The following is an 18,228-nucleotide window of genomic DNA, read 5'->3' on the forward strand; positions in this document are numbered from 1 at the left end:
TAGCTCAAAATCTTTCACGTCTTCCAAGGTCTTGGGGCTTCTTCCCCCTTCATGCCAATAACTTAATAGTTAATTAGTCAACAATATTATATTTTAAAATTGTTTAATATAAATAGTTGGTGGTAAACTACCTCTGACAGTTAAATGACCAGATCAACAGACAGACTGGAGATTTAGACACCTGAAAGATAGTCAAATAAACTAAAATATTTAGTGAAAAAATTTAAGCCGAAGATGTTTACTGAGTGTCTGTAAAAGCATGTTTTTGTTTTTGTTTTTTTAGAAAAACATGGCTTTAACACTGTGTTAGGAAAATAAAATCAAATGAAGATATAACATCCCATTCATGATTATATTCTGAATACTCCATAGATGCCTGTGCAATTCTACATAGAAACTGGGAATTATACACCAGTTGCTTTAGTATTATAAAGACTCTATCTCTAAAAATGACAACATAAAATAAACTCTGGCAATTTATGTTACAAAATGATATATTTCCACATTAAATTGGAAAATATTAATGACAAAAATATTAAAAATCATTCCAAAAGTATTTCACTACTATTAAATCAAAATCCACCGCCTCCCAATAGAAATATGCATGAAAAATCTCTCCTTTTTATAGCAGATAATAACTGCAATCATTTATTACTGCAAAGATTTCCAGATTTATAAACAGTTGCAGTGACAAAAGGGGTATCTTTTGCCACTAACAAATGACACTGGATAAAATCTGCAAAGAAAAACATTTAATTTGTATGAAAAATGTTAACACTGTTATTTTTTAGGTGCAAACATTAGAAACAGCATTTCAGGTCACTTCACAGAATCAAGGTTAGTCAGTCTTCTGAAAGCTCTTACAGGCAGATTTTGTAGCATCTTTGAGGAGACCTTCCAATCTCCCTCATCACTGAAATCGTGTCTCTCCCACCTCGCACACTGGCATTTACTCCCGGGATTCAGAGCTACTCAGTGTCTCTCGTATGCCATATACTGTCACCCTGCATGCCTCTCCAGATACCATTCCACTTTCCCAGAACAGAATGCACTTCTTTGGCAAGTTCCTCTTTTTGTCCTTCAAGTTCCAGCTCAAGACCATTCGCTATCCATGCCATACAGCACTGCCACGCTCTCCCACTCTTGGTAGGATGTTCTGCCCCAGTCTTTGACTTGCTTTGGCCAACAGAACAAGGTGGAAGTGATGGTGGGCCAGTGTGGGGCTTGGACCTCCAGAGACTTATATAGCATGTTCTTTACTACCACCACCATGAGGATAAGCCCAGCCCAGCTTGCTGGAGGATGAGAGACACATGGAGCAGAGCCAAGTCACTGCAGTGACCAAGTCAAGCCTAACCTAGATCAACTGATGACCAGTCATTCCCCAGGCATGTAGATGAGCCCAATAGAGCTGCCTAGCCAACTCCCAGTTAACCCTAGATGCATGAGCCATCTGTATGCTACTGAGGCGTTGTGATGGTTTGTTACGCAGCATTACTGTGGTAGCAGATACTGATACATCTCCTCTAAGAAGCCTTCTTATGGCAGAGTGGCCTCCCTTAATGTCCCAGATCTCTAAAGGTAAAATCTCTGAAGGCAGCTAAGAATTCAGTTCCTGAGCTTAGCTGTGTTCTTACTTCATTGACCTCTACTGCTCTTTTCCAAAACTCCCACTCAGGTATGCTCAACTCACCCGAGATCTAGGCCCTGGGACTTCCGTCTTCATCAAGGGCCCGTCATAATCAAATTCAACGTCGACTTTGGCTGCAGCCTGACTGATATGTCTGGATCCTGCAATAAACAAAGATAATTAGAACCCTTGGTGACAGTAGATATAGTGAGAATTCTGTCCTAACAGACCCAATGTTCCCAACAGAGGCAGGCCTAGGATCTCGACCCCATTTCAGCCAGACCACCCCAGAATACTGAGTTTGGCCAGACCCAGGCACCACAAAAACACTGAGGATTTTTTAACACGGGAAAGCCCAGTGCCAATGATGTTGTAGGCAAACAGGCATGCCTGCGTCTTGCTAGTGTGAGTATAAGCTGATGCTGGCTTCCTGTTCCTTTTGACTGAACAAGCTCATATTTCATAATTCATCCTAAGAAAATAATGGGACCAGTGCAGAAAGATGCAGGTTGGTGGCGCAGTGGATAGAGCATCAATCTGGGATGCTGAGGTCCCAGGTTTGAAACACCGAGGTTGCTGCTTGAGTGCAGGCTCACCGGCTTGAGCATGGGATCATTCACATGATCCCATGGTTGCTGGCTTAAAGCTCATGGTTGCTGGCTTGAGCAAGGGGTCACTGGCTCAGCTGGAGCCCTCTGGTCAAGCATGTATGAGAAGCAATCTATGAACAACTAAAGTGCCGCAATTACAAGTTGATGCTTCTCATCTCTCTCCCTTCCTTCCTGTCTCTCTGTCTCTCTTTCTTGCTGAAAAATAATAGTATTGTCTCAAATAATACAGATAAAACTACTGAATGTCCAGCAAAGGAGGGTAGCAAAATAGAATATGACATATTCCACCATTTCATGGACAACGGAATATTGTGCATCCATTAATAGTTTAAAGATAGACATATTAAATATTTATGAATATGGAAAGATGCCCATGGTATTAGCATGTGAAAGATCAGATTATAAAACCATCCAAATCTCGAAACATTTAACCAAATACAAGTATTACAGGGACTAGGGTTTCTCAGCCTTGGCACTGTTGACATTTTGGGCCAGGTCGTTCTCTGTTGTGGGGCCGTCCTGTGCACTGTACGATGTTGAGCAGCAGCCCTGGCTTCAACCCACTGGATGCCAGTAGCTCTTCCTCCCCAAGTTGTGTCCCTAGTTGCAACAATCAGAAACTACCCAGCAGAAAACAATGAAATGTCTAAATTCAAACGGTCTGCACTTACAGATTTTTGTTGTTGTTGTTAAAAAAAAAGTTTTGGCCACAAAGTCATTTGCTTGAAACTCATTTTATCTTTTTTGTATAGTGATAAAATTATAAAGGGTGTTTGAGCTCCCAGGCTAACTCCACGAGGCTTTTTAGCTCAGCATGTTGCTGAGACACAGAGGTTGCCTCGACCCTGTCTCGCTGACCCCTGAGTGAAAGGCAGCATGGTGGATCCAAGAGAAGGGTGTAATGATTTCCCAATTCGTAATCAGGAACCCCTGGAAATTCATTTTATGTCCCTGGTTATCTTTTGTCTTTCTAGATCATATTTGGTGTTTGGGAAATGCTAGTTCCTCTTCCTTGGGTTGCCATAATTGCATCAAACTAGGGAATCTCTAGTAATTTTATATAAATCATATATATGATCTCATCTCATCTTTACATAGCCCTGAGGGGGAGTTGTTACTGTTTCCATTACATAGGAGAGGAAATTAAACTCAGAGAGGTGAAGAAAGGTGCTAGTATTTCTTTCTCCTTCTCTCTCTCTTTCACATACACACACAGAGCTTTCCAAATCATATAAAACCATGACATTAGAAAACATTTAAATTATTTCTCTCTTTTTTTATTCAGTGAGAAGCAGGGAGGCAGAGAGACAGACTCCTGCATGCTCCCCGACCGAGATACACCTGGCAAGCCCACTAGGGGGCGACATACTGCCCATCTGGGGCATTGCTCTGCTGCTCAGCAACTGAGCTCTTCTTAGCACCTGAGGTAGTGGCCATAGAGCCATCCTCAGTGCCTGGGGCCAACTTGCTCCAATTGAGTCATGGCTGCAAGAGAGGGAAAGAGAGAGAGAGAGAGAGAGAGAGAGAGAGAGAGAGGAAAGGGGGAAGGAGGGGTAAAGAAGCAGATGGGCCCTTTTCCTGAGTGCTCTGACCAGAATTGAACCCAGCACATCCACAGGCCAGGTGGATGCTCTACTACTGCGCCAAACAGCCAGGGTCTAAATTAATTCTTAATTTTTCACAATTGTTTTGGGTAACAAAGAAGACTTCTGAATTAATTATGTAAGGTAATTAACTATGTTGTCTTTGAATGTAAAGTCCAGTTAAAAATCTAAAACTGCCCTTATTTTAAGGCATGAAAAAAACCAGCTTTTGTTTTTTCTGTTTGATCTGAAAATGAAAAGGAAATTCCTAAAGAGTTGATTCTATTAGCAGAGAGTTAAAGGTCATGAGACATTTCGATGGCTTTTTCTTTTTTATTCTCCACTATTTATTTCTTCCTTGGCCAGAACTCCAGGTTACTGGTCAAGACTGATTCCAACTAGACCTGCATAAAACATGGATGCATACCTAGATAAAAATAGCTCTTAATCAGTGCTGATCTTGCTTTGTTTCAGGCAAAGGGGGAAAATAAAAAACTCAGAATTAGCAAGCTGTCCTCCAAATAAGAACACGCAAGTCCTCCCTTCTTTTCTCCAGAAAAATGTCTTTTTTTTTTTTTTTTACAGAGAGTCAGAGAGAGGGATAGATAGGGACAGACAGACAGGAACAGAGATAGATGAGAAGCATTAATCATTAGTTTTTTGTTGTTACACCTTAGTTGTTCATTGACTGCTTTCTCATATGTGTCTTGACCGTGGGCCTTCAGCAGACCGAATGACCCCTTGCTCAAAGCTGGCAACCTCAGGGTCTCGAACCTGGGTCCTCCGCATCCCAGTCCGACACTCTATCCACTGCGCCACCGCCTGGTCAGGCTCCAGAAAAATGTCTTGATCTCACATTGTTGCAATCAGATTTCTTGGGAATTACAAAGTGGGAATACCGGGAATGGAGGGAGTTAGCAGTGGGAGCTGCAGCTATGACAATGGCAAGCCTCTGGGTAAACAGGGCCGGGGAGGTAGGGTAGGGAGAGGCGGCAGAGAGAGGATGAGAACCTGTGTGTTGGGAGCAGGGACTGATGGGGCATGGAACAGGAAGATGAGGGCCAGCTGCAAGGCAGACAGGTCTGTCTGTTCCAAGAGCTTCATCAGTTCCTACCACGTGCCAAGTCTTTAGTGGGTATGGATGGAAGAAAGCCAAGACCTTTGGATAGAGATCCTGAAAACCAGAGCCTGCTAAGTTTGTTGACAACTGTGCTGTCAAGAGAAGAGAGATGGAGAAGCGAACAGGTGAGCTCGGCAGGCTCTACCTAAGCAAACTCTCATCTGTTGTTTTAATCAATCCACAACCAAGTCGTGAGACAGGATTGTCATTCCCATTTTAGGGATGAGAATCAGAGAGGTTAAGTGACTTTCTCAAGGTCACATAGCTAGTGAGTTGCAAAGGCAGGATTTGCATCCAGGTCCGAAACTTTGGCTTTTTCTACTGTATCTCAATTTTGAATTTTGTAGAGAAAAATAATCAAATTTCAACACAATCAAATACCAAATACCATTACAATACCAATGATATATAACATCCTCTTAATTCTCTTAATAATGATATATAATGTCACAAACCACAAGAGAAAAGAACAAGATTTGAATGGTCAAGGCCCTGGCCGGTTGGCTTAATGGATAGAGCATTGGCCCAGCATGTGGATGTCCTGGGTTTGATCCCTGATTTGGGCACACATGTAAAGCTACAATCTGCTTCTCTTCCTTTCCCTCTGCCCCTCCTCTCTCTCTTCCCATCTGGCAGCCAGTGGCTCAGTTGGTCTGAGCATTGGCCTCAGGTGTTGAGGATAGCTCAGTTGATCCGAGCATTGGCCCTAGATGGGGGTTGCCAGGTGCATCCCAGTCGGGGTGCATGTGGAAGTCTGTCTGTCTCCCCTTCTCTCACTTAAAAAAAAAAAGAAAAAAAAGGATATGAATCATCAAGGAAGCCTTTTCTGGGACTTCTTATATCAAGCCACTCAAGCAGATACTCACTTATCAGGCTCTTATGGTGGATGTACCAGGTATTATCCTGAGCACCTTACATAGGTTGCCTCATTTAATCCTCACAACTCCCTAGGAGGTAAATGTTATTTGCATGTTACAGAAGAAGGCACTAAATCTCAGAAAGTTCAATTAATTTGCCCGAAGTCACACTGTGGGAAATGGCTAAACTAGGAATTTGTCTGCCTGACCTCTCTCCAATAATCAGAACATACTGATGCAATCTTTGATTTCATCAAGTGTAGATCTTTAAAATGAAACATTTGCAGAAAAACAACTTGCTTCCTCCGGAGGAAAATTATTATCAGAAGCACAAGCAGCCCTGGCTGGCCGGTTGGCTCAGTGGTAGAGTGTTGGCCTGGTGTGCAGGAGTCCCGGGTTTGATTCCCGGTCAGGGCACACAGGAGAAGCGCCCATCTGCTTCTCCACCCCTCCCCTTCTCCTTCCTCTCTGTCTCTCTCTTCCCCTCCTGCAGCCAAGGCTCCATTGGAGCAAAGTTGGCCCGGGCGCTGAGGATGGCTCCATGGCCTCTGCCTCAGGTGCTAGAATGGCTCTGGTTGCAACAGAGCGACGCCCCAGATGGGCAGAGCGACGCCCCCTGGTGGGCATGCCGGGTGGATCCTGGTCGGGCGCATGCGGGAGTCTGTCTGACTGCCTCCCCGTTTTCAGCTTCAGAAAAATACAAAAAAAAAAAAAAAAAAAAAAAAAAAAACAAAAACAAAAAAAAAAAAAAAAAGGCAGAGGTCTGCCTTGACACACAAGACCAGGCACAGTGGGTAAGTCCAGCCCAGCCCTCTGGGTCTAATAGTGATGCCAGCCACTCTCAGTGCCCATGCCAACCCACAGAGTCAATTTTTAACTTCAAACTATAAAAACAACTATCAAATGTTTTTAATGTCCTCTTGATCTTTACACTGAGAGTAATAAATAAATGGCATTTTCCCAAACAGCAAGGGTATGAGCCTGGTCAAAGTCAAGGTCAAGTTCACCTGGAGTTGTTTGTTCTGCTTCTCTTTTAAATAATCTTACCTTCCTCCCCTGAGCTGTCCACCCACTTACTTTTTGATAGCATGCTCATTGAGCAAATATCAATAAGCAACAATGAAAAAATAAAACAACCCACGTCTAACTTCAGTACTCAAAGAAAACCATTTTGCAGTAAGTCTCCCGGTCTCTGAATTCTGCTAGTCAATGTAAGATCATAAACTTATTTTAGAGGTGGTATGAAATGATACCATTGGGAATTATGTCCCAGGTCAAGAAATGTCCTCATATTTAGTGGCTTTTATGGAGATGGGAGGGGTGGAGACACACACGGAAGCATCTGCTCACAGTGGCCATGGGACCAGGTTGTGGCTTCTGACAGGCGCCCTCCTGCTCTCCCTCTCTCAGACAAAGCCGCGGCCACGTGGTCAGCTGCTCTAGAAGCGGCCCACGCAGTCACGAATCCAGCAAATCACACGAGTGAGCTTGGAAGGGCACCTGCAGTTCTGACCGTGGGCCTCAGCGAATTGCTCAGGGGCACCCTCGTGAGACATCTGGAGCCAGAGGAGCCAGAAGTCACCTGGATTCCCAGTCCACAGACGCTCTGAGATAATAAACATACACTATTTTCATTGGCTACGTTCGGGGCTATTTGTTACACAGTAACAGATAACTAATACAGTGGTTAAGGGTGTGAGCCCTGGGGCCACACTGGCTCAGTTCCAAGCCTGGTACAGCCCCTTGGTAGCTCTGGGCAGGTTACATCATTCCTCTGAGTCTCAGTTTCCTGTTTAGTTGACTTGTGGCAAGGACTAGTGGGTTAAGGATAAGCTATTATTCCTATCATTTTTAAACCATTCTCCTATTGTTACTTGCCCATAAGCAGCATATGAGAGTACACAGATTTTGGTATCTTTGCCAACATTGTATTTAGTATTAAAAACTCCATCTATCGCCTGACCAGGCGGTGGCGCAGTGGATACAGCGTCAGACTGGGATGCGGAAGGACCCAGGTTCGAGACACTGAGGTCGCCAGCTTGAGCGCGGGCTCATCTGGTGTGAACAAAAAGCTCACCAGCTTGGATCCAAGATCGCTGACTCGAGCAAGGGGTTACTCGGTCTGCTGAAGGCCCACGGTCAAGGCACATATGAGAAAGCAATCAATGAACAACTAGGGTGTTGCAATGAAAAACTGATGATTGATGCTTCTCATCTCTCTCCGTTCCTATCTGTCTGTCCCTATCTATTCCTCTCTCTGATTCTCGCTCTGTCTCTGAAATAAATAAATAAATATTAAAAAAAAACTCCATCTATCTATCTACCTACCTATACCTACCTACCTACCTACCTATGTCTATCTATTATCTATTCATCCATCCATCCGTCATCTATGATCCATTCTAGGTATGCCAAATTGATAGGCCAAAAGAAAAAAAAAAACTTATTGTATCGTTTTCTAAACCTGGCACAGGTGTGCCAGAGCCTCAACTCCAGCCTAGAAAACGCAGAGCTAAGGAACTCTGACGTAGCCGCTTCTGTTTGTTTGCGTTGTGTCTCTGTATCCACGCTTGTACAATGGGAGCTAGGACACTCCCCACCCACTGAGCCACATGTGCCGTCCAGGCTGGAGCTCCCGGGAGTCCATGTTTTTTTATTTTTTTTCTCTGATGTATCCTCAGCACCCAGTCCAGCACTCCCCACCTAGGAGGCGGCTCAACAATACCAGCTATGGAATAAATGAATCTTCCATGGCCACGATTCTCCCTATTTGGTGCACACTAGACCTCAATTATTCTGGTTTTGGCATATTTTTTTTAACATAATAATAAGTAAGCATTTATATGCTTCTTTAATAATTAAATAACACAAAACAAAACCTCAAAACCTACTAATGACCCCTCAAGGCTAACAAGGTCAAGAATGAGAAAAGATGCAAAAACTGTCACAGAGCAAGGAGACGGGAGAGGTGAGGCGATGTGCGATGTGGAAACTTGGATTAGCTCCTGGGACAAAAAGAGGCATTAAGGGAAAAACTTCCAAAGGAAGCCTGGAGCCCGGTTAATAGTGACGTACTAAGGACAGTTTCTGAAGCGTGGACAATAGCATCTGTATATCTAAAATCACCCCCAGGTAAAACATTTACTTTAAAATGAAGCCTGCTAATGCTCCCGGGAGAGGAGCGAACGGCCCTGCTTTTTCTCCCACCCAGGACGCGAACGTGCGGGCCGAGGACACGGCCAGCAATCTGTCTTCAGAAGACAGGCAGAACCGACAATGACAAGGGGACACCGTGATGACAAATGGGGGACAGACTGGAGGCACAAGGCGTGCAAAGGGAGGTCACTGCTAGCCTCCCCCTCTCCCGGAGCCGCGGGTGGAGGCACACAGAGGAGGGGTGATAACTCACTTGCAGTCACGTGGCTGTGACCTTGGGCAAAGGACTCTGCTTCTCTGCGCCCCCGCTCTCTCACCTGTAAAATGGGCTTCACTCCTGCCTTCCTCGTGGGGACCCTGCGGGGTGGGCCTCACGAGATCATGCAAGCAGTTGCTCGCTGATGAAGCCCACTTGGTTAAACTGCCTGAACTCAGAGGCAGAGAGGAAGGGGGGACATCGGAGAGGGACTGAGGGGTGGATGAGCCGGTGGGGCTAGCGGCTGGTTGGGGGTGGGGTGTGAGGAGGTGAGGGAGAGGGAAGTGGGGGCGGGACATTCCAAGGAGGCCGCCTCCTGCCGGCGCCCTGGGAGCACAGCTAGGCTTCACATGGATGGCAAGGAGTCTGTTGCTTTCTTTGTTTCTTGGCATTGGCAGCAGCTCAAGCTGTGAGTTTGGCTGGGTGGTCCCTGTGGGGACAGCCTGGGCCCTTCTAGCTGTTGGGGCCACCACTTCCATGCAAGCAGGTGGTGGGTCAGCTCCCTGGCCATTGCTGAATTGTCTGCCTGGGGACAGAAGCCTGTGGCAGAGTGGGGGAATGAGAGGGGGTGGGGACGGGCACCGCTTTATGGGGGTCGATGGGACGGCCCCAGAAGCACCGGTTGACCAGTGCCTTTATCCCCAAGGTCCCTTCCAGCCCGGAATCCCTAGTCTGGATTGAGTCTCCTGCCAAGACTGCCGGGGCTTACCGGGCACAAGCAGGCGGTAGTTGTGCTGGAATCTGCAGGCCAGCCGCCGGCTGAGCAACATGGAGGCCATGGTCCCCTCCTTCGGGAACAGAGACCCCCTTCACACGTACCCACCCTGAAAGAACCAGAAATGCATAATTAGGCAGGTGAAGTCCACTCCTCATCTGGCCAAGTATCCCTCCCACCCACCACAATTCCCTACATAGTGGAGAAGGTCCTTCTGACATCAAATCCTTCGCTTTCATACTGAATATACACCCTAAATCAAAGCCCACTCACATGCATTTTCACTTGACCTTGACCATACCCCACTGTCAAAAAAACAATAAACGGATCCACTTTAAAATGGAGCCAGCGCTGCCTTACCAGAGAAATTGCCTTCGTGTCTTATGCCTCAAATCTTGGAGTTAAAACAGGATGAAATACCCTTTGGATTGAGACTAAAGCAACCTTGTTTGCAAAGAGAACAAGAAGGCAAATATGACTATGGGACTGATGACAGCTGGACTAAAAATTAAAAACATTCTTCAGAAAAAACAGCACTATGCCATGTTATCTGCACCAAAGAAGTGCCTCCTTTCCACTGACTTAATTGTTCCTCGTGCCCTCTCATAATGCCCACTGCCTTTATCTCCTAATCAAAACACTACAGTGTGTCCGTAAAGTCATGGTGCACTTTTGACCGGTCACAGGAAAGCAACGAAAGACGATAGAAATGTGAAATCGGAACCAAATAAAAGGAAAACCCTCCCAGTTTCTGTAGGATGATGTGGTAGCATGTGCGCATGTGCAGATGATGATGTAACACTGTGTATACAGCGGAGCAGCCCACAGCCATGCCAGTCGAGATGTGGTCGGTACAGAGGAAAATTCAGTGTGTTCTGTGGCTCGCTAAATTTGAATCCGTGACCAAAGTGCAACGTGAATATCGGCGCGTTTATAACGAAGTGCCACCACATAGGAATAGCATTACTCACTGGGATAAGCAGTTGAAGGAAACCAGCAGTTTGGTGGAGAAACCCCATTCTGGTAGGCCATCAGTCAGTGACGAATCTGTAGAGGCTATACGGGATAGCTACCTAAGGAGCCCTAAAAAATCTGTGTGTGAGCCCACATCGAACTGCACTGAATAGGTATAAAACTGGGAGAGTTTTTCTTTTATTTGGTGTAGATTTCACATTTCTATTGTCTTTTGTTGCTTTCCTGTGACTGGTCAAAAGTGCACCAGGACTTTACAGACACACTGTATTTGAACTTCTTTCTGAATCACTGTGTGTGCCCCAAATAGCTGTTCTTATTGATTCAAACATATGCTTGAATCAATGTTTGCCTCTCACTTTGAAAGTCTTTTTCATTTTTAAGTTAACACCAGGTAGGATGATTACACCCATTTCCTAGATGGAAAAACAGAGAGAAGGGATAGAGTTTGCTTGAGATGCCTCTGGAGACAAGTTCAGTGCTTTCTCCACTTGGAACAAGTGAAACAAGTCTGTTCTGCATGATGGAAGAACCAAGACAGAGGAAAAGTCCAGAGCAGATGTCAGTGTGAAATGCTGGGAACTTCCTTTGCCTTGTTCACAAACAGAATATTGTTGGGCTGTTTGGGAATCCTGCAGACCCAGGGGAGTATCTGGTGGCCCATTTTGGGGGGGGTGCATCTCTTCAGCATGGCCAACCATCCTGAGTTTGCTCAAGACTGAAAGGATTCCTGGGATGTGGGATTTTCCAATCTGAAATTGGAACAGTCCGGACGAACTGAATAGTTACCCTACACAGCACCAGAGAGTCAGCTTCTCAGCTCCCACTTCCTAAGAGTACTGTTTGATTCTCTCCAGACTGCTCCTGAGTCCTGCCCCCAAATCCCTGAGCTTAGCTTTGTTGGTTCCTTTTATGTTGTGGGCTGGGAGCACCCCACCCCATTGTTTGTTTCCTTTTATCACTTCTTCCCACTCTCCCCCCCCCCCAGCCACCATTCAAATGTGCTTTCTGTGCATATTTGTTTGTGAGTTTTCTTGCTAAGTGCCCGCTTTGTTATTTGGCACGTGTATTTTCATTTGTATTGTGTTGGATCTCAGAACAATGATGGAAGCATTCACTCTTTACTATTATTTATGGACCCTGTTTCCTGAGTCCTTTCTGTGGGTCACTTTGCATACAGGACTATCAATATTTGTCATTATTACTTATACCCACAACAATGTGAAGTGTCCTCCTTTTTCCAGATGAGGAAACTGAGGCACGGAAAAGCTAAGTGGTAGATCTGAAAACAGAATTCAGATGTGCCTGACCCCAGAGTCAGCAAACTTCACCATTACGCAATACGGAGTCCAAACACTCCCCAGATGTCCATCCACTCATTCTGCAACAAAATATTTCATTAAGCAACCAACTTGATGACAGCACCGAGGAAGCATCAACTAGAGGCGAGGGACACAGACCCAGAGAGATCCCACAGTGCAGAATGGAGCAAGGGTTGGTTTCAGAAAGCCAAGTGCATGTGGGTTTAGCAGCATAAGTAAGGAAATGTGTGGGTGTCTGGCACTGAGCTTTGGATAATGGGCTGTCAGGACCCCCAACCCAGCGCCCTTGCTGCTAATAGGATGTCAGGCCGTATTATTAGAAGCAAAGAGTGAATGAAGGAGGGAGGTGGTTGGCATTGACGGGAGGATTCACGGATCCTGTGAATTTTCATGGTGCAGCTACTATGTGCAGATCTTCCAATGGGCACTGGGTACAGGGAGCAATCAGATGCAGTCCTTGTCCCCTCACCACGGGCAGGCTGGTGCTGCAGATGCCACCCCATCTCATCCGCAGAGCCCTAGGAGGCGGCTGCTGTCATTAACCTGTCTTTGCGGATGAGTCACCTGGCGCTGCCCAGGGAGGGAGAGTGGTGCAGGAGACCCCTTTGGGGATGTTCTCTCGGCACGCCATGCCTCCCTACTCCCACTAACTTCCTCCTGTCTACAGGGCTGCAGACCTGGCAGCCACGTCTGCTCCATGTGACCGCTGACCCTGGTGGACTGGACCAGGCTGGGCCGCAGTCCTGGGGACTGTGGGTCAGCTACCCTCTACCCAGTGAGAGGAACCAGCTTTCCGACAGGGTCTCTGGATGGAGCAGAAGGCAGCCTAGGCAGAGAAAAGCAGCTCAAGAGAAAGATAGTGGGTCCAGGATGGGGGGCAAGGGGCTGTGGTTCCATCTCAATCCTGGCTTGTCGTTGGATGCAACACTCACTCCTGAACCTAATGGGGTGAACCTGAGCCCCCATCCCCTGGCGGTGAGCTGTGAGGGCAGGGGAGGGCCAGGTGTGTTAGGCTCACAGATGTCCCTCCACCTGGAAAGAAACATTAGGAGCCAGAGAAGAGTGTTTCCGTCTTAACGGTGCCGTGGTTAGAAAGTTCAGAAAGCACCTCCACTCCTCTTTGGGTTTGCTTACATCACCTGGATTGGATTCCTGCTGCGTACAAACAGAGCCCAGCTAATACTGTGGCTAGCATATCAGGCTGATAAGCCCTAAATCTTGGGAGTGTGTGGGCGGTAACATGCCTCTTCCGCTCAGCACTGCAGGTGAAGTAAAGCCCAGGAGGGTAGCTAAGGACAAAGACTTCAGGGCCAGCAAACTTTCTCTCCTACTGGGGATTGGAGGAGTCCTCCTGGGTGGAAGTGTCTGTGTGGGTGTGAGGTTGCTGGGTTCGATTCTGAGGGGTACTATACCCCCCCCCCCAGTCCGCTAAACCATTCATCGAGTAGGGTATCTCCCGGTTTCAGATAGGAGGAGAAGGATGTTTGGAGGGGTTTTGGTATTGGCCTTGGTCATAGGAATGTGTAGGATTGTGTGACCCCAGAGCGCTTTCATTATAACACATCAGCTAATTCAGCAAATAACAAAACACCTAATAGGAGTAGATATAGGGCTCGATGAATACAAATGATCTAGTTCAGAGAGAAAATTTTATTGCTCTTTCACAGAGGGAATATATATATTTTTTTATTCTTTAGCGAGGGGGTGGAGACAGACAGGGACAGACAGGAAGGGAGAAAGATAAGAAGCATCAATTCTTCGTTGTGGCACCTTAGTTGTTCAGTGATTGCTTTCTCATATGTGCCTTGACCGGGTGCTCCAGCTGAGCCAGTGATTCCTTGCTTAAGCTGGAGACCTTAGGCTCAAGCCAGTGGCCCTGAGCTTCAAGCCAGTGACCCTTCTGGCTCAAGCCAGGGACCATAGGGTTATGTCTATGATTTCATGCTCAAGCTGGATGAGCTCGTGCTCAAGCCAGCAACCTCGGGGCTTCAAACCTGGGTCCTCAGCCTCCCGGGCTGATGATGTTCCATTCACTGCACCACCGCCTGGTCAGGCCAGAGGGAATATTATTAAGAAAAGCACAGGTTTGGAAAATGTGACCATCAATTAGCTGAGAAAGCAAACTCTTTCCTTGAGAACTCAATGGATATTTTTTTACTCTATTCCAGAATATTCAACTCAAGGTGAGCCTGTTAATTTAGCCGCATGGTGACTGTATAGAAGGAGCAGTTGCCAGCTCTCATTTAAAACCCTTTGTCTCAAATGGAGCTCTGAAGACTCCACACAATTCAATTCCCATTAATCGTGTAAAATATCAGAGACTCTCAGAGAACTCAAATATTAACATTTGAATGCTCTGCAAAAGGGGGAGTCACACCCACACACTTCCAATTACAAAATGTCACATTGTGACATCTCTCAGGTGACATTTTGGTGGCCGGCAGTTGAAATCGACCTTATAACAAAACTTATCTCTATCAGACATTAATTCATAGTGCAATTCATTTCCGGCAACCAGGAGAGTTAGTGTCAGTCATCTGCTCACTTTCTCTAGCCCATTAATCCAATCAACAAAATTTCATTAGCTCCTGTTCTAGGCAAGGCACTGCATTATTTAGGCACAGGGGAACCTTAGATGAAAAAAATGCTTCTCTCTTTCCCAAGCTCATAATTTAGTAGTAGAGGAATGAGGGGGACATGGGAGAATTTCATATACGAGGCTGCTTTACCCACCATGTCGGTAAATTCTTCAAATAACCTAGCAAGATATGTGCAGTATATAAAAATTTTTCAGGCCTGATCAGGCTGTGGCACAGTGGATAGAATGTCAAACTGGGACTTGGAAGACCCAGGTTCAAAGCCCTGAGGTCGCCGGCTTGAGCACAGTCTCATCCGGCTTGAGTGTGGGCTCATCAGCTTCAACGTGGGGTAGCTGGCTTGAGCGTGGGATCATAGACATGGCCCCATGGTCACTGGCTTGAGCCCAAGGTCACTGGCTTGAGCAAGGAGTCATTCATTCTGCTGTAGCCCCCCCCCCCCCATCAAGGCACATATGAGAAAGCAATTAATTAACTAAGGTGCTGCAATGAAGAATTGATGCTTCTCATCTCTCTCCCTTCCTGTCTATCTGTCTCTATCTGTCCCTCTCTCTGACTCTCTCCCTGTTTCTGTAAAAATAAAAAAAAATTTTTTTCAGTTTACTGTCAGCAACTAATTCTGTATAAGGTAGGCTAGAGTGGTGGGATCATGACTACTGGCTGGTATGAGCAGGTGCCACGGGAACACTGAGGTTAATTCTGGCGGGAGTGATGACGCCAGTAAGGGGTCACCTGAGCTGTACCTCGAAGGGCTGGGAGGTTTCAGGAGCCACAAAAGAAGGGAGTGGGTAAGGCCTGAGCAAGTGCTCAGAGGCGTGAGAGGACGTGGGCCAGTCTGGGACTCAGGCACTGAAGGGAAGGGGAGGGGAGGTGAGGGGAGGGGAGGGGAGGGAAAGGAAGGGGAGGGGAGGGGAGGGGAGGGGAGGGGAGGGGAGGGGAGGGGAGGAAAGGAAGGGAAAGGAAGGGAAAGGAAGGGGAAGGAAGGGAAAGGGAGGGGAAGGGAAGGAGAAGGTTCTAACTCACTGAGGAATGGGGTTCAGCACACAGGCAGACCCTCCTTGCAGACTTGCTCTGCAGCCCTTCAGATGTGGGCTGGCCGGAAGGGGAGGCTGCCTCTCCCTGGCAGAGCTGCTTGGAGCATGAGAGGTTATGCGGATGCAAGTTGCTGCTATCCCTCGCCTGGACGAGGACAACGAGATGCTCAGTGACCCTCTTGCTTCTTCCAGCTTCTTCTCCTGCTCTCTTTTTATTTATTTATTTTTTTAATTTTTAATTTTATTTTTTTTTCTGAAGCTGGAAACGGGGAGAGACAGTCAGACAGACTCCCGCATGCGCCCGACCAGGATCCACCCGGAACGCCCACCAGGGGCGAGGCTCTGCCCACCAGGGGGCGATGCTCTGCCCATCTGGGGCATCGCTCTGCCGAGACCAGAGCCACTCTAGCGCCTGAGGCAGAGGCCAGGGAGCCATCCCCAGCGCCTGGGCCATCTTTGCTCCAATGGAGCCTTGGCTGTGGGAGGGGAAGAGAGAGACAGAGAGGAAGGAGGGGGGGTGGAGAAGCAAATGGGCGCTTCTCCTATGTGCCCTGGCTGGGAATCGAACCCGGGTCCCCCGCACGCCAGGCCGATGCTGTACCGCTGAGCCAACCAGCCAGGGCCTCTTCTCCTGCTCTCTTTTTACCTGTTTCTACTGGGTCCCCGACCGTTTTAAAGATACTTCATATCATATCACTCTCTTGCCCAAAATGCTCCCATTGCACTCAGAAAAATGTAAACCCTGAGAGAGTGGAGGTCGAGGTTGAGTTCTTCTGAGTTCAGCAGAGTTCCTGGAGTCACTTTCTGTGGTGAACAAACCCAATACCTCCCGGTAGATCCAGGGATTCGTATTAAAATATGTGAGCAGGTCTGAAATTTGTTTTTAAGCAACAGCTTAACAATATAGCTCTCCCTGCAATCTGAAGTCATTGAGTAACCTCGGCACACCATTCCTAGCCTCGAAAGTGGGGTGAGATCACCCACCATGCCCTTTGCAACCTGCTGGACCTTTGATTGCATGTCTGGGAAAAGAAGGGGGTAGGGGGTGGCCCGAGGGACCCCGATTGGGAGGGCTTTTGAGGACACTCCCAAAATCGGAATGGAAACAGGCTGGTTGCTGGTGCTTCTGGTCTCTGAAACTCCAAGTCCCCCTGTGTTCTCCAAACTTGGGCGTATCACACAACGCATGACTTCTCACGTTTTTTTTTTTTTTTTTTTTTCGTGACAGAGAGAGACAGAGAGAGGGACAATAGGGACAGACAGGCAGGAAGGGAGAGAGATGAGAAGCATCCATTCTTCCTTGCGGCACCTTAGTTGTTCACTGATTGCTTTCTCATTTGTGCCTTGATGGGGGGTGGGGTGGGGAGGGCTACAGCAGACCGAGTGACCCCTTGCTCGAGCCAGCGACCTTGGACTTAAGGTGGTGAGCTGTGCTCAAACCAGATGAGCCCGCGCTCAAGCTGGTGACCTGAAGATTTCAAACCTAGTTCCTCCGCGTCCCAGCCCGACACTCTATCCACTGCGTCTCTGCTTGTTCAGGCGTGACTTCTCACGTTCTTAATTCTCTTATGTATTTCTTTAAAATCAACTTGCTTTAAAAAGGTAAATAAACTGTATTTCCTAGAATCTTTTCTCATCGCTACCCAAGCCCCCTCCCACAAAGTTTCATTTGCTACAAAGGGGATTGGGAAAAGAATGTAATGGCGTCAAAGCAGGTTATTAAATTAAAAGCGAGGCGCAGTTGACTGCCCCAAAGCTTTGGGCTTCAGCCTGTTCTATCTTTTTGCTAGAATGGCATGGGAGACTGCAGCTATCTGACAGCTGGGACAGGCAGGCTAGCATCAAACACAGACTTTCTTCTTTGACACGATTAGAAGTGAAAGAGAAATTTAAACCAATCGATAACTAAAATAGAATAGGGATCATCAGAGTGAATGCAAGTGAGGGTAATTTCTGTTTCAGGCACACTGTGGAGCGACAATAAACACGGTTTCTTACTCTAGGTCTTGGTCATAACGAGTGGAACACCCTGGTCTAACCAGATAGCGAGTCCTCCTGTGGACTCACCCCTCCCCATCCCTCTCCCTTTAATTAAAATGCTAATTGGTTCTCTCTGCTTCCTCTTATCTGCCTCCTGCATTTGGAGGGCGGGACAGGATGGGTTAATGCAATGCTTAAATCCATAGCGTGAGAGGATTCGGGCGGGCGAAAGGGCAAAATGTAAATATATAAATAAACCCTTCCAGTTGGCTCTGGAGGGAAGAGAACAGTCGGGAAAGGCCCAGCCGCTGTTTCTCGCTCACTTACTACATGCCCTGCTGCCTTCCGCATGTACTTCCTGTCCGTGGCAGCGTTTGCCTCACATGACAGGCTAA

At 46.9% G+C, this 18,228-nt stretch overlaps 1 protein-coding gene across 1 annotated transcript in view; it reads right to left on the bottom strand.

Moving 5' to 3' along the window:
- ABAT (4-aminobutyrate aminotransferase) overlaps positions 1–18,228 on the bottom strand; it is a 94,775-nt gene that overhangs the window by 36,311 nt on the left and 40,236 nt on the right. Inside the window, exons 2-3 of the mRNA XM_066274916.1 lie at positions 9,923–10,037; positions 1,694–1,791 (exon numbers count right to left, since the gene is read on the bottom strand). Of these exons, the coding sequence (XP_066131013.1) occupies positions 1,694–1,791; positions 9,923–9,992 (168 nt within the window). The 5' untranslated portion in view covers positions 9,993–10,037. The remainder of the gene's footprint in view (positions 1–1,693; positions 1,792–9,922; positions 10,038–18,228) is intronic.

This window comes from Saccopteryx bilineata, chromosome 4, assembly GCF_036850765.1.
Source record: "Saccopteryx bilineata isolate mSacBil1 chromosome 4, mSacBil1_pri_phased_curated, whole genome shotgun sequence".
Taxonomy (NCBI): domain Eukaryota; kingdom Metazoa; phylum Chordata; class Mammalia; order Chiroptera; family Emballonuridae; genus Saccopteryx; species Saccopteryx bilineata.